Source organism: Chamaea fasciata, unplaced genomic scaffold, assembly GCF_029207755.1.
Source record: "Chamaea fasciata isolate MVZ Bird 193981 ecotype frontalis unplaced genomic scaffold, bChaFas1.0.hap1 SCAF_2, whole genome shotgun sequence".
NCBI classification, from domain to species: domain Eukaryota; kingdom Metazoa; phylum Chordata; class Aves; order Passeriformes; family Sylviidae; genus Chamaea; species Chamaea fasciata.
The window spans coordinates 29,406,096-29,422,670 of NW_027094087.1; the positions used below are offsets into that span (position 1 = coordinate 29,406,096).

General features: G+C 43.4%; 1 protein-coding gene across 2 annotated transcripts in view; it reads left to right on the forward strand.

Moving 5' to 3' along the window:
* The first annotated feature begins 1,391 nt into the window (after positions 1 to 1,391).
* Positions 1,392 to 16,575, forward strand: part of RIMKLB (ribosomal modification protein rimK like family member B) — a 40,633-nt gene continuing 25,449 nt past the window's right edge. Inside the window, exons 1-3 of one of the 2 annotated variants that reach the window (XM_066175535.1) lie at positions 1,392 to 1,485; positions 2,505 to 3,010; positions 9,175 to 9,395. In XM_066175535.1, the coding sequence (XP_066031632.1) occupies positions 9,221 to 9,395 (175 nt within the window). In that variant the 5' untranslated portion in view covers positions 1,392 to 1,485; positions 2,505 to 3,010; positions 9,175 to 9,220. The remainder of the gene's footprint in view (positions 1,486 to 2,504; positions 3,011 to 9,174; positions 9,396 to 16,575) is intronic. The other variant, XM_066175536.1, reaches the window with a different exon arrangement.

Genomic DNA, 16,575 nt, shown 5'->3' on the forward strand with positions numbered 1-16,575 from the left:
TGCCTGGGCTGTACTGGGGCCAGTCACCTGTGGCAGTGGCCTGAGGTCTGCACCCTGGAGTAGGCAGTCAGGGGTGGAAGATGGAGCTGCAGGAGAAGCCAGGTGGGCATGGCAGGACCCGGGCTGGGGTCTGCCATGGCAGTAGGGGCTGGACCGCCACCCGGTCTGGAGTGGGGGAGAAGGGCAGGAGTGGGTGTGAGGAAGAGCATGAGGAAGAGCTTTGTCAGCAGGTCGTGAGGACGTGATCCAGCCCCTGTACTTGCCCTTAGTGAGGCTGCACCTGGAATGCAGTGTCCAGTCTGGGACACAGTCTGTCCTTACTCTCTTCAGTAAGGAGAGACAGAGAGACATAAAGCTCCTGGAGCAGGTGCGGGGCAGGAACAAAGATATCTAGGGGACTACAGGAGCTCTCTTGCAAGGAAAGGCTGAGAGCGTGGGGCCTGTTCAGCCTCGAGGAGAGGGGGGGACCTTAGCAATGTCTATAAGCGGTTAAAGGGGGGATGCCAAGAGGATGGAGCCAGGCCCGGCTTGATGGTGCCAACCATTAGGACATGAGGCAATGGCAGAAACTGATGCTCTGGAAGTTCCACCTGAATACGAGTTAGAACTTCTTTGCTGTGCAGGTGACCGAGCACTGGAATAGACAGCTTTGAAAGGTTGTGGAGCCTCTCTCACTGGAGATATTCGAGAACTGTCTGGATGCAATCCTGTGCCATGCGCTCTGGGATGGCCGGCTGGAGGGGGCAGGTTGGAGCAGGTGACCACCGTGATCCCTTCCAACCTGACCCATTCTGTGGCAGGCCTCAGCCCGCGGGTGGTGCCGCCGCTCACGAGCAGCAGTTCGGTCCGGTCCGGTCCGATCCGGCTCGCTCCGGTCCCAGGCATCCCGGCGCCGCCGCCCTCGCGCTGCCCCGCGCGTGCCAAGCCCGGCCGTTACGGCACCGCCGCCGCTCCGCTGGGAGGCGGCGGGAGCGAGCGCGGGAGGCGGCGGCGGGCGGGGGGCTCGGTGCAGGGAACAGCCGCGGCCTCCTCGCCTCAGCCGCGGGGAGGAGGGACACCGAGCAGGGGGGAAGGCGGGGTGGTGGTGGTGGGGGGGGACGAGCAGAGCGTCGCGTCGCGTCGCGTCGCTCGCTTCCCTCTAGGACCGCGCGGCGGGAGGAAGGGGCGCGTCTCCCCGGAGCCTTCGTCGCCCCGCGCCCTCTCTTCCCAGGCCCGGTGCCGGAGGGGGTGGGGGAGGGCGCCCCGCGGGTCCCCTCAGGCTCGGCGGTGCCCGGGGCGGGTGAGATGTCGGGCTGAGCGGGCGCGAGCCCGCGGGGGTGGGGTCCGCCGTGCCCGGGGAGGGGGCGGGCGGGGGGTGGTTGGGACCGTCCCCTCACGGCCGTCCCGCCCCGCCGCGCTGCGCCCATGGTGATTGTGCTGCATCCCCCGCGCGCGGAGCGGGGCGAGCTGCCCGCGCCTCCCCGCCGCGCCCGCCGGGGCGCCCAGGTGGGTGGCGGACGGGGAGCGGCGGCGGCGGCCGCTCGCTGTGCGAGGGGAGAGGGGCGGGGGGGGGCCGCGCCCCCGGCCCGGGACCCGTGTTCCGCGGGCGGGTCGGTGGCGCTGCGAGCGCGGGGTGGGGGCCGCCGCCCCGCGGGCTCGCTCGGCGGCCGCGTCCCCGCACGGGTCCGTGGGGATCGGCGGTGGCTGTGGGGGCTGACCTTCATGTGATGGAGCCAGGGGGGTGTGTGGCTGGCGTTGGGTCTGGCAGCAAGATCTTCCCAACTAGGTTTCCTTTCCCCTTTTGTTTTCCGGTGTTTAAAAAAGCTGGTGGCACATCGGTGACTTTACTGCCTGGGATCTTACCAGGGGCTCCGTTTTCCAAGCGTGCCACTGTTAATCTTGGATTGATTCCATCATTTAAGCAAGCATCCTCTAGACATGTTATTTTGGTTTGGGTTTTTTTTTCTTTTCTTTTTTTTTTTTTTTTTTTTTTTTTTTTGTCACCGTTTATAAACCGCTGTTTATTTTCTGTGGTAGAGTGTGTTCTAATGCATGGGAATACATGCTCCTAATACACAGGAATACACCCATCTGAACTGAAACGTACTTTTCTCCAGTCTTACCTGAATCCCAAAGGTTATTCTGGGGGAGAGGTTTAAAGGTTTAAAGGCTCACAAATAAATAGGAATAGTTTTTGTAGGTTTAGAAACTCAATTTCCTCATGTGTTCCCACGTAGGTACGGATTTATCCATCCGTTGAACGCACATTCTTAAGTAAAAGAACAAACTGCTTAGCCTTGTGGGCTTTTCCCCTTTAAAATCAGTTTCTGTGATAGTGTATTTGTGTAAAATACTTAAAGTTGCGCATTTCCTCTAATTATGTTCATGTCATCATTTTCTTTTGACTTTGCTTACTGTTTTGAGTAGCACCTTTTCTTCCTTTGGAATTTAGTTTACCTTTATTTCATACTTTTGTATGTTTATGTCTAATAGAGCTGTTTCTTTTTTTTCTTTTTCCTCCCTAGGTGTTGGTGACTTCAGTCGTTTAGGGGTTTAGTTCTGAGGAAGTAGAGACACAAGGATTGAGTTTCTTTTACATAGCAAGCTACAGCTCTTCGCCAGTACTCTTTTTACTCCTTCCCATCCTTCCCTGCTCCGTAGGGGGGAACAATTTGGGAATTATTTTAAACCTTCATTTATTCCCCCTTCCCTCCCTCCCTGAGAAATCTACCCTGGTCCCAGAGGCATCCGCTAGACAGTGCCTGACAGGACCAGGAGAACCTTTTCATTGCTTGCTTGCTTTGGGAGCTTCAGTAGTACCCTTCCCTCCTTTGGGGTGTAGTACAGGGAGGCATCCAGAAGACTTCCGTGCCACCCTTTTTGGTTAGTAGAGGATCCGGGAAAAGGGGTACCTAGCAAGACACGTGACCTCCTTGAGGGAGCCAGAACTGAGGCAGCATTTGGCACGCCGAAGGAAACACCCATCTTTAGTGTCTTTTTCGTCTTCCACTCCTTCCTCACCAAATTTCTGGTAAGTCTCTTCAGCCCATTCATTCGCGCAGTGCATGTTTCCCTTCCCCCACTCCAGGCGCTGGGAGAGGCATGCAGAGACTGTGGGGTGGGGGAAGGGAGGAGGGAAAACTGGCTGTGTACACACGGATCGGGGAGGAGAAGGGGGTATTGTACCACACCGCGGGGGAACCTGGCACAGGTGCAAAAGCAGCTGATGTGGGAGGAAATGCTGTATTTTATTTGCACACGGGCGTGCGTGCGCACACAGGGACGGTGGAGGGGCGTGAAAAAGCTGAGAGCCTGTTGTTGGGAAAAATACCAAAACCGAAGTAGAAGGATGGCTGCTGCTGACCAGCATTGGGCTCGTGTTGCGGGGAGGAAAGAGAACGGATTATTTGGTGGTCATGGGGAAGTGGGGTGTGGGAATGAGGAATCTTGCGTTCTACTTGCAAGCATGAACACAGAGGAGGAATCATGGGGGGTGTGGATGTCTGCCTTTCAGAGGCAGCTGTGCCTGGGAGGATTGCTGCTAGCATCGTGAACATCACTCAGTGCAAAGGTGGAGACAAGGAGATGAAAGCCATCATGGGGAGTGCAGTTGCCCGTCTGCAGGGGTGGGAATGAATGGGAACAATTAATATATTCCCATATCCTTTGGCTGTTGCAGTCTACAAATCTCAGAGGGAAAAGGAGGTGAATACTGTGATGTGCTTTCAAAGAGGTGTGCTTGGGGTTCACCTGCCTGCAGAGACTTTCAATTCTCTGATGCATGTGTAGAGAGTGGATGATAATGCAGCAGCAGTGGACAGATTGTGCTGTAGCTTTTCAATATATTATATAAAATGCATTTAAATAAATATTTTAATTTTTCAGATTCTTCAGCTTTTAAAAATGTGTTCTTTCCAAAGATTCTCAAACAGTTATGTGACAGTCTTAGGAAAACTAGTTTCTGGTACGTAAAAGAGGAATTTTTCCTGATGTTGGCCTTAAGCATCACCATGAAGCAGCATTGTCAGGAACGAGTTGACTTATCTTGGATTTATTTTTCTAAAGATGTCAGTTCTTTTCTCTATCACCATGTGATATATTCATCATCCATACATATTTCCTTAACATTTTCTTTAGATGATCATCATTCTGGTATCTTTGTGTGGAAAAAAATCACTTGTGCTTTATGCTCGAAACAGTTGTGAACTGTTTGCAGACCTGCTCTCCCTATGACATAGAAAGTCCTGTTTCAGGGATGTTTCAAATACTGCTCCCTTCTCATTAAGATGAGACAGAGACTTCCTTGACAGTGTATGATGGATTACATGCTGGGTCATCTGCTGGACAACTGTTCATTAGCTGTTTAACTGGTCTGCTATGTGAGATTGACTTCATAATTCATATCTGCCTTGAGGTGTTTCCTGAAGGAGATAACTTGCAAGCATCTGCCAGCCATTCTTAGGTCTTCACTGCCTTGAAATGCATCCTTCCAGCAATTCTAGAAATTGCTGTAATGGTAGAGATGATTGGTTTATTGGAAATGTGTACTCAGTTTCAAGCCTTAGCTAATATCTGATGAAAAGGAAATCAAAATACCTTTTCTAGCTTGAATAGCACTGTTCTGAAAATGAGTAGTATGGGATAAGCATTAATGGTGTTGTTAGTGTTACTCTTAGTGAGGTGAGTGCTTGGAGCAGTGTTTTTCCTAGTTCTCCGTTTCCCATGGTGGTTGTGACTGTCAGTCTCTTGCTCATTCCTTCTCACTTCCCTGAGATTTTTATTGTTAGAACCTCAGCTGTAGGGATTAAACATGACTAGAGGTGTGCTAAAACTAAGGTTAGGTTTTACCTCTCTGTTAACCCCTGAAATCTGTAGTTTGTGTTATCTGCACAGTGCTGTAACATCTGAGCCAAGCTCTAAGGAAGGGGCGGTTCTGGGAGGGGCTGCTGGTAGTAACTATTCCACTGACTTGTTTCCCAGATCCCACTGTAGGCAGTGGGAGTGTGCTGCAACATCAGATCACAGGTTGAGCAGGTGAAATAGCTAGATCAGATTGATCCTTGATGCTGTAAAGATCTAGGATTCCATTCATCATTCCCACAGGAAAGACACAGCCTAGACTTTTTAATTTACAAAAGCATTGAGTAGTTGCATCCTGAACAAAAAGAATACTGAACATTTTTTTTTGCATACTAGATACCTTTTATCTTACACATTTATCAATAATACATGAATTAATTAGGATCTCCTAAAAATGGGTTTCTTGTTTCATCTTAAGGGAAATACATCATAGTGAAAAAGAAAAAAGAAACTAGAATATATTTCTCCTACTTCTGCATGTTGAAGACAGGAGAATGAGTAAATGAGACATGGAGACCAATCTCTTATTCCTGGAGGGAGAGGGAGGTCTGTCATCTTCTCTGTGAGGAGAACACCCTCTTCAAGGCAAAAAGAGTTGGTCTTCAGAGAAGATTTCTAAATCTCTCTAGACAGCTGATCTGATTGGCTGAATTCCCTGTTATTTCAATAAAACATATTCATATATGATGTAAAATCGAAAAGGAGCACAGTGAGTGCTTTTGTTAGAACAGCTGCTAGAGGTGTACTGCAGACTGAAGGAATGTGGGAGGAAATAGGTTTGCATGTGCTGGGGAGGGAAGGAAGCTGCTGTGTGATTGCTGGAGTAAGGCCTGGCTTAAGCAGTATAAGGGTGCCACAGCTGAAAGCTGAGGTGAGCGTTCATTCCCTCCATAAATTGCAAGGAATCTGTTCCATGCAGTGTATTCCTGAAGCAGTTGTGGCAGTGTCTGCTTGGCTGGTGTGACACACAGTTGGATTTTTATCACAGACCTTTTACTTTGATACCACCCTTTTTCTCTTCCCCAGTCTGTTACATGCAGTTAAGTTTATGATTTTTTTTTTGCCTTCTGATTTCATAAATCTATGAAGTAGTTATTGAAAGATTGTACTTACTTTGACTGTAGTAGCTTTGAGTGAAAAGTGCACTTGAATTGGCCATCTTGAAGTTATTTAAACATCTGCTCTTCCCCTTATATATACCATAGTTGGTTTGCAATAGATGCTCGCTTGGATTCGGAAGTATTCTCTGCACACCCAGCATTGTCTGAGGCTGTGTCTTTTAGATTGAAATGGGTGGAGTTGGTTTTCAGGGAAGAATTCTGGCAGTAATATCCAACTTCAGAGCTTAGTGCTTTTGTGCATCTGACTGCAAGGCCAGCTTTCCTCCTACAAACCATTTTCTTGAGAATGTGGGAGGGATTTTTAAGATGTTTGGGTTAATAGGGTAAATTGCAAGTTTTGTTATGTGGGATTTCTTACACAATCAAAATAAATTATAAGGTGAGGCTGAAACATGAATATATTCTGTTTTTAGGAACAGAATGTTAGTGTGAAAAAGAAATTATTTTGGGTAGAAAAAAATATAGTATTGGGTTGGAGGTGAAGGATCTGAGAGTTAAGATTGCTAGTTTCTGTCTCTGCTGCTGGCTTGTAGCTTGTGAGCTTCTCAGTCTTTACTTGCAGACTTGACATTGTTATCTGCCTTTCTTACGATAAGATGGGAGCTTTCCTATATACATGTATAAAACCATTAAGATTTTGAGGAAATGAGATGTAGTATTAGGAGAGAGATGAATAGCCATACCCAAGGCATTTTTAAACACCTGCTGGTCTAATGTCCTCATTGATATATATGCACGGTCCTTCTTGACAATGTTGTCAGTTCTTTCAAAAGTAGAAGATCAAGGAAAGAGAAGGATATACCTTTTTTTTCTTTCTTCTTCGACCCTTTGCTGATTTTTAAGAAATTGAGGGCTGAAATGTCAGTCAGGGAGAGGTGATGGTGTATTTAAGGGGGTGGAGGTGGGGCCACTTAGAGAAGAGGTTTGGGAAAAATCGAAGCAGATTGGCAAAGAAAGCAAAAATGGGGAGAAAATACTTGGTTCTTGTATCAGCGTTGGAACCAGTACTGAGAGGGAAAAAGCCTCAAACCACAAAAACCCAAACTCAAACCTCAAGCAGGCAGAAAATATGTGATAGTTTCTCATTTATGGGTTTTTTTGTAACGCTGAGGAAGCGTGTGTGGTGCGTTTTTCCATGCCCTGGGCGTTCTCCCGCTGTCCTGTGGGATGCGCCCGTCCGGGCCGGGGGCAGAGCGGCGCTGCCCGGCAGGGGCGGCAGGTGGCGCTGCTGGGCCCGGGCGGCCCCTCCGCAAATGGCAGCGCTGAGGGGCAGTGCCCGGGGCCCGGGCTGGGCCCGCGGCGGGGGCATTCCTGCTAAACATGGTCTGTCCCGCTGCCCAGCCCGAGATGTTGTTCCAGGAAGTTCCCTGTAAACTACCCGTCCAGACATCCATTGTTGAGGGAGACACAAGTGGGGCAGGATCTGATAGATGTCAGCCATTGCCAACCCGAGCCTCATCTTGCCCTTTTCACTTGGAGCTGCTTTGAAGAACAAAGAGGTTCTTTGAGAGATCAAAAGATACTCCTTATAACCTCCCACACCCATTTTTCTGCAGGGAGCAAACGCTCTTTTTCCTGCTTTACCTTGAACATCTTGACTGCATTCAAGGTATGGTCTGGATCTGTGATCGTCTTTCCCAATCTTCTGCCTTTTTTCAGTCTGTTAGTATGAAGAACTGTAGTCCTTGGCTCTGTTGTAGCACCTCTTTTACCAAATCAATGGAGAGAGAGTCACAGACTTTGCGTGTTGTTACTATGGTTCTCAGCACCAGGAATAAAACTGTTCGCTTAAAATTTTATTCTCTTAGTAAGAAAAACCTGTTCTAGTAGGAAAAAAAATTAGGTTTTTAATGCTAGAAAAACCTAGCTGGTTCTTATGGTTGTAACTGAACAATCCTTTTGTCCCAAGACCTGCTGCAGAAATGAAAATTCTTTGTAATATCAAGTGATAGCAGTTATATACTAAAGGTGTTTTTGTATTTACGTTGTCTGCTGGCAGCAGTCGTTAGGACTACCAGGCAAAACTGTTTCTATCTCAGAGTTCAGTTCTGCTAGGAACTCATGCCAGTTTTATTGGTGAAAGTGATGATTTTTGCATCTTTATTTTAATAGGAAAGTTTAAAGGTGATACAGAAAACCATTCTGTTTTTCTCCAGAATTCCTGTTCCCTACTCCATGCTTGTCTTTCTTGAACATAAAGCAGTAGTCCATTAATGTACTTATAACTGGTTTACAGCTTTTAAAATATTTCAGTAAAAATATATTCAGTCAAAAATAGACCAAGTCCTCTGTATTCAAAGCAAAAGGAGCAGTACCTTGCTCTTATCAGTTCTAACCCTATTAAAATTCTTCAATTTGAGCTGTGTTTTCTGTTCCTGGTCCTGAATTCATTAGTGCTGTTTATGTATAAAGGTGATTTTAAAAAAATTGATTTGAAGCAAGGAAGGGCTACCACTGAAATTCTGGTCTTGATTTTGCTTTATTTTACATGTGTTAATGTTCTGTATTCCTGACATTTTGTTGCTGCTCCTTGTTCCATTGGTTTTCCCATTATTATGTGTTCTGGATGCTACTTATATTTCTAAGTATATCTCACAGCAGATGTAAAATTTGTGAGAGCAGAACAGTCCTAGATAGTTACCTAGAAGATTCTATGGTAATGAATTTCTGTTCTTCTGGTCTGCTTTTTTAACATACAGAGTTTGTCACCCTCTACTCTTCCATATGTGGTGGAAAGAGACAAATCAAGTCTCTCACTGGGTATTTTAGCAGTACCTAGGAGAAGGGCGGGGTTATTTCAGTTGAAGGAGTTATCCTAATTATGAAGTTGAAATTCTGGCCTTCAGACGTGGCCATTCAAATTGTTTTCAGTTCTTTTGTTTTCATGTTTTTTTAGTACTGTCATGAAAGAGGAAAGCTACTGCCTGTACCATTAGTTACATCTTTGTGTACTTCTTGAGGATAAAGCTGGGATGAGGACCAAGACCTAATTTCAAGCATTTAACATTCCATGGAATGCACATGGATTTGTTTCTGTTGTTGGCACTTTTGGTTGCAGAGTAGGTGTAGACACTATTTTGCTTCTTGGAGGTTGGAAGTTGCAGTCTATTGTTACGGACTGGCTTGTGCAGGGGAGGTGGTACTTAGTATGGCAGGGATCACGAACATCAGGGCATGTGCACTCTAACAGAGTCTCACCTTCTCCACTGTCTAGCAGTTCCATTGGAAGGAGACCTTGAAGGTTGCAAGACAAGTCCAAGATGTGCAGTTCAGTTGCTCCCAGGCTGTGGTTCTTAACAGACCGTCGCATCAGAGAAGATTACCCTCAGCAGGAGATCCTCAGAGCACTGAAGGCCAAGTGCTGTGAAGAGGAGCTGGATTTCCGGGCCTTGGTGATGGATGAAGTGGTGCTGACCATTGAGGATGGAAATCTTGGTGAGAATGAGCTAAGGCTGGGAGTGTGCTGAAGGGGTGCTTGGAAAAGATTGTAAAAGGGAGCATTCTGTACTATTTAATAATGAATTCCATGTATGCAAGACTACCTACCATTCATCATCTAAATCATGTACATGTACATCATACCCTTTTTTAGAATTTATTCTGTTAATCAAATATAATTGTTCAGTTTGCTAATTTGCATTAGGACCACTTTTGCCTTCCCTCTGGAGAAAAGAGGGGAGGGTTTCATTTTGGTGAGTCCAGGATAAGGACTACAGGACCCCTGAATTATTAAGGAATCATGGAGGTTAATTTTTGCTTCAGTACTTGAACTTTGTGGGTCACATTTAAGCATTTCAGAGGGACTTTCTTCTTCTGTTTGTGTTCTGGCTCCAAAATAGAAAACACTGGAAATAATCTGAAAGGAATTTTCATTGAACAGTACAAAGTGTCACGGAACTAGGGGTTATAATGTGACGTAACTAAAGCATGCTGCTGTATGGATGTGAAATTGTGTGAATTCCAAAAAAGACCAGTGCTGATAAAGTACGTGCATCAAATAAATTGAGCCATTACTACAATTTATAGTGTTTAAAACCAAATGGTAAGATTTATGTTCTGTTTTCCTACTAGCTTTTTTTTTCTCTTTGGTGATTAAAAAGGAAAAAGTAAAATGTTAAGCTGCATTAGAAATGTTAAGTAAAAGGATTCTCTAGATAGTAAGCTTATGTGGTAGGATACTAATACCACCAATGTCAAGCTGTTTAACAGTTATGACTTTTGTTTCAACATTTTTTAATTTGGATTTCCTGAAGCAAGGAGGCTGCAGTGGTTTTTTTTAACCTTTAAGTCTTTCATTCCTCTTCCCCATTTACCAGTCACAAAAATGTATTGCTGGAGACGCAGGGAAGAATTACATTTTTGAAAGTTGTATTAGAGTAATTCTGTGCGGGAAGAAAATGGGAAAGTACCCTCAGCCATGAAGAAGAGGCTACCATGTAAACCTTGTTCCTCTTTGGGAAATCATATGTAGGAAGGGAATCATAAAACTGACTCTGGGGAAGAACTTTTGGTCAGAATTTATACCGTAATTTGACAGGAATCAATCAAGTATAAAACACAGTATTTTTTATTCTGGTATTTTTAAACTCGTATTTACCTATTTTTTCTTTTAATCTGAGGAGTGCTACAATTTTTATCACAAATTGAAATTCTGTAGGTTGTCTTCAAATCAAGGTAACTTCTTGTCAGAAAGTCTGATCTCTGAGCGTGCTTTCCTTTGGACAGTGTGTAATGGGAACACAGCCATCCTGGACTGTAGGTGCAGTCTCTGAGATGCATAATTAGTCCTTCAGCATTTCAGTACTGTTTTTATTTCTTGGTGATTTCTTCCTTTCTGTCTTGTGTCTATTTTTGGGGAATTAAATAGGGCAAGTGTAAATTGTGGACCTTTCTGCTCTCTTCTGTTTAATGTCTCCTCGTGCTGTGTCTACTGCAAGGAAAAAGATGAAAGTAAGGCAAGTTGGAAAACTAATATTGAAGAATGTGTAGTACAAGAAGAAGAAAAATTAAGAAAATTACTAGAAATATGCAAGAAAAGGGAAATTATTCTCATACAAAGTGTTCATTTAATATGATGTAAATAACCTACCATTTGAAAAGGAGTGAGATAAAAGTACTGAAAGATTGTGGATAGAAATTTTGTTGTAAGTAGTCTGGTCTGTCTAACTGTGGGGGTTTTTTTTTTGTTTTGGTTTTTTTTAAAAAATTTTGTTTTGTTTTGTTTTGTTTTTCTCCCGAGGGCTGGGAATTGTCTTGTATCAAACAATTCTTTCTCTTGAGGAGCAATGAAGAATCTTCCCTCTTAATTTTCCAGTTGTGTTTTTTCTAGAGCTTTTGTACATGCTTTGATAAAGATTTCTGCTGGAGGACACAAGCAAAAGCTTTGTGTTTCATTTTCCTTTTTAAAAACCTCAGTTGGCCCACGAAAAGGTGTCCTGGAACAAAATCCAGCAGGTAGTGCATTCTGTACCCTTTTTTATCTACTGTTGTGTGAGGGATCCAGGTTGAGCAAAATTTTTTATGACATAGAGGAGTTGATGAAGAGAATGTATCTTCAGTGGATAATAACGTGGTTTTGCTTCCTTTTCAATAATTATTTGTCTTGAAAGCTTGGCAATTCAAGGTTCAAACTCTGAAGGTAATACATGATATTGGAGGAAGTAATAGTTGGGTTTTTTCCACATATTCACACTTCGATTAAAGCCTTTTTTGTTCTTTAAAACCAGGGCAATTTCTTATGTAAATTGTTAGAAAAATGTTAAATTTGCACAGTCAAGTTGGATATTGCAGGGTGCTATTTAAAACCTCAAAAATGTGGTATTTCTGTAGATGGTAGAGTCAGTAATCCCTGTGGACTTGCTGACAGGAACATGGCTGTAGACTTCAGAGACCAAAAATTCGGCATAAGATATTAAAAAGCTTAAAATTATTTACTTCACAGGGGTAGAGTGGAAAATACACTTCTAAATTTAAGAAGATTGAGCAGAACCATGGGATGCATACATGTGAAAATTGTCCCTTCCACAAACCACATGGCTTATGCCTTAACAGTAGAGCACACTGATGCAGGTATCATTGATGCCCAGGCCAGACAGATTTGTAAAGCTTTTGTGATGCTGAGATTTACAAAATTTGTGTCTGTCAGAAATGATAAGATTTGCCGTGGCCAAAGGGAAGGGAAGAGGAGGTGGGGTTGTTTCACTCAGTGGACTGCAGGGCTGGATGGGAAGTGTGTTTGGATCCCCAAGGCAAACCAACAGTGTAAGCCCAGCAATCCCTGCTGGTTCCTTTTCTGTCACAGCTGAAACTCAGGATGACCCAACATCCCAAGCACCCCACACAGCCCCAGTGTCATCGGCCCCATGAGGAACCTGTGTGCAGCTCAAGATCCACATTAGATACTGCAACACAGCATGAGTCCAGAAGTGATTGTAAATGCAGGTTAAAAGATGTAGAATTAAAATTTTTCCTTTTTAGTCTAAAAGGAAATTTTTAAACTGATCTATGCTTGAAAGGTTTTGGGAATAAGTTCAACAGATATTTTTTGAAATTAACTGTGGTTTATGCCTTACTTAGGCATAGGAATAGGTGTCTGCTTACCCAAGCAATGCACTCCTTCTTTTCCACAGTGACAGTAGTACTCTGTAGACTTCCAAGGTGAAGGCTGAGAAAAAAGAAGTGGACAAGTAGAGCTGTAGAAATGAATTTTTTCTGCTTCAATAGTGGGCTGAACTTGCTGAGATGGTTACTGAATCAGACATGCACAACATTGTTGCACAGGAATGGACAAGAATGCCTGTGTGGAAAAAGTGGAAGGTAATACTGGGCTGTTTTGATTTAAACTTGCACCTGTAGCTGTAGCCTAAGTTTCTTAAGAGCTAAATTCTTGAAACTAAACCAGTCTAAGACGATCTACTGGCTAATGGAGCAGCCATGTTCCTCTTGTCCCTTTCCAGCACTGCTGTTGCTGCTTGCCTTGTGAAGGACTTCATGTCTCTCTTGGCTTGCTTTCATGTTGTACCTCAGCTAATTAAAAAAAAATAGGTTTACCAAATTATCTGTTGCTTTGCAGGCTCTGGCATCTGTGAGTTGAGTTGCACAACCCAATGGAAGACTAACTCCACGAAGTAATTAACAGTTTTCTGTTGGAATAGATTGCTGCACCAACCCTTTTTGTGGTCACACAATTCCTAGTTTTGGTTCTTCCAGGCAAGGAAGAATAGGATTGCTCTTTCAGGAAATAGTTTGTATTTATTTTGACTTAGTTATAGCTCCAGAAATACTTGAAAACTGGAATTTCCTTGTGGTTGGGATGTGTGATAGTGTCAGCTTTAGGATTATTTTGTTTGTGCATGGCATCTGGTATTTTCCATTGTAAGGATTACAAACTGAAATGTCTGATTTTCTAATCTAGTTTGGCCATTCCTATGTTCATTTGAAATACATAGCAAGTAATGCAACAAAACTCTGCAGGACATTCTTTAGACAGTTATCTGAAGTCTTAGCAGTGAGTTCTGTCAAAATGTGTACTTTTAAACTATTTGTCTAAGTTTGGTAATGCAGTGATGTAACAGGCTTGAGGAATTTGCAGCTAAACAAATTAAAGCTTGTGAGCAGGAGGGTGAGGTGTGGGATGAGGTGGAGGTGGAGGAAGCCATTAGGAAAATCCCACCCTGTAGGGAGGATTTAGTGGACAAGAGACAAAACATACCCATATGGGTTGTCCCCTCATTCTGAATATTCTTTCTTCTTCCCTGTTTTTAGGATTGAGTAGTTCCTTTCCCCACAGACTGCACACCTTACCTGTAGGGCAGCACAGTTCAAGAACTATTCTTTGATGAAGAAAATGTTAGGGAAATTTGGATCCCTCCCTCATTAAAATGATATATAATAATATGATCATTAAAATTTTTTGCTACCAGAACAGCAGAAATTGGAATTCACTGAATCAGCTATTTACCAATATCTTTATTGTAGATTTCTGGAATCTCCATATTTTCTGATACTGTCTGTGAAGGAAAACAGTTTTAAGGAAAGTTGATTTCATGAACTTTGAACTGTCGAAGATGCTGGAGTGACTACAGTATAAAACAAAGTATTAACTTTTCCTAAGACTTTAATGGCATTTCCTTTGGGAATGTGAAACCAAATAGTCAGCTCAGGTGAGGAATAAAAAGGGCATAATAATCATGTATTCTAAAACAGTAATACGTTGTGCACAGTCATCTGGCTTTTCTTAAGTCAGATGAGTAGCATCTGGAAACAGATCTGTTACCTTATTTTTTTCTGCAGAGGAAGTACTTAGAGGATTGATTCTTTTAATTTGGTAAAGGTTGGTGTGCTGATTTAGGCATCTGGATTTCCAGTGTGGGCCTGAACTTTGCAATAGAAGGTGGTATCTTGTTTAAGTCTTTCATCTTGCAAGATGTGATTTTGTTTTGTATGATCTGTCCTTCGTTTCTTCTCTAGTTTGAACTGGTAATGAGTAGTTGTGATCTTTGATTTTTTTCTCACACTGGTTTAGACATCATTTGAAATAAACATGGAAGAATTGGCATAGTTGAAAGGTTTCTGTCAAGTATAGAAAGCTGGGGGAAAAAAAGGTAAGGGTGGATAACAAATTCCTGTGTTTTCATGTAATGGTAAGAAAAACACTTTGAATCAGCTAGATTCATGGTAAGAGGGGGCTTTCATGTCTATTAAATAGTTTCCATATCAAAATATCAGAACTCTTTAATATCTTTGTAAGTCACCTAAAGACTGTCTTCTGTCAAACAGCATAAGAGGAACATAGTCACCTCCTCTTCCTTCTGGCTGTTTCAGTAGTCCCCTGGCACTTGCTTGTCCAGCAGTGCACCTTAATGTAAGAGCTTTTCCTGCAGCATGCAGCAGTGGCTTAGGGAGTGATGGAACAGAGGCAAGCAACCTTGGCAAGGTGCCTTTTTGAGCACTGCAGAGTTGGCTTATTTCCTGCTATTAACTACAGCCAGGGCAGCCATTACTTCCTCTGCAGAGTTGGGAAATTGGTTTGTGGCTCAAGTGAGAGCGGGAGAAGGAGCTGCATTGTGTGCAAAGGCCTGGAAGGTGGTTAGACATGAAGTGGATTTTGTACTGTGGAAAGTGCTGGGCTCAGAATCACTTGAAACTGTTTCTGATGTTCTTTCACTGTGAAAATTGATCACTTCCACTCTGATTGATGTTCAGGCCATGAGCATTACTATTAGGCAGCTATGGACTAAATAGAGATTTTGGAATGGTAGTTGTGTTTAGAGGTGGGTGTCATCTAGTATGTGACACCCTGGTATTAGATACCCAAGACAAACACATCTCTAATAGAAAAAATTAACATTTGCTTTATTATGGTATTTTAATAATTGTGCCTTTCAACAGCTGCCACATATGTTAAGAAGAATTGGTTTGGTTTTTTCTCAGAACTATGACACCAAAGACAACTTTCTTACAATGCATATAGAAAGAAAGGATTTATACTCTGTAACCATCCTGGCTGTTCTTGCAGTTTTCTTCCTTCCTGTCAGGAATTTCTATTCTTATGTGAATGATTGTCATCTTAAACTGATGCTAAAATAACAAAGGCTAACAGGGAATTTGTTCTTTTTGAAATGGTTCTGTTTCTTCAGTATGTCACCAGTGGTAGATACAGGCTCAGTCCAAAGCCACCTTGGCAAGGTGGAGGGGTAGGAATGTTTCTGCATGGAAATTATGTTAATTTCAGAGGGCTCTGTTAAGGTCTGAAGTTTTTCATTTGCATGTGTTCTAGAACAGCCAGCCAGGAAAATCAGACTTGTAGGGCACATCATCTTGAACATACGTGCATGTCATCATATCTGAAAATGCCAAAAAGCATTGCCAGATTTTTATTGTAAGAATTCTCAGGAGTGGCCATCTGGATGATAAACAACGTAAAAAGGGACAAAAGCAAGATGAAAGAAGTGTTTCCATACATCCTAGTCAAGAAATGAAAATTAGCCTAACATTTCACAAGACAGGCTTTAACTGGCTGGGGATTTGTGTGTCACTTTTCCAACAATCCCTGTTCCAGTGCTGTGTCACCTAAGCAAGTTTTGCTGGCACATTTGTCTGAGCAGTTGTATTGTGAACCCGGTCTGCATACTGATATAGTTTTAAACCAGTCTGTTCTTGATGGCAGGTGTTTTTTTTAGACTTCATCAGTCCTCCGAGTCAGGGAACAGTGTGGCTGCACAAACAGTTCTTCAGCACTTAAATCAGAAGGGCAAACTCTGTGTTGGAGTGGGAGAGATTAGAAGATAGCACAAGTATTGATGTGAAAAACTTAATCTCATGGAACTGATGGCTGTGCTTGCTTTCCCAGATTTGTGATCAGAGAAGTACTCTGTATCACCTGTTCTTTAAACAATGACAGTACCTTTGGTTTTCTCCACCTTTTCTCAAGTCTGGGGGTTGTCCATTTGTGAATGATGGGCAGTTCATTCTCAGTGACTGTGAATATAAGAGAGACTGGTACTACTGAACTTTTACCAGTGTTGAGATGGTCTTGCAGTGTGCAGACCTGTGTATTTATTGATATGGACTTCTAGGAGTACCAGTGTCCATGGACAGGTCACTTTATTTTCTT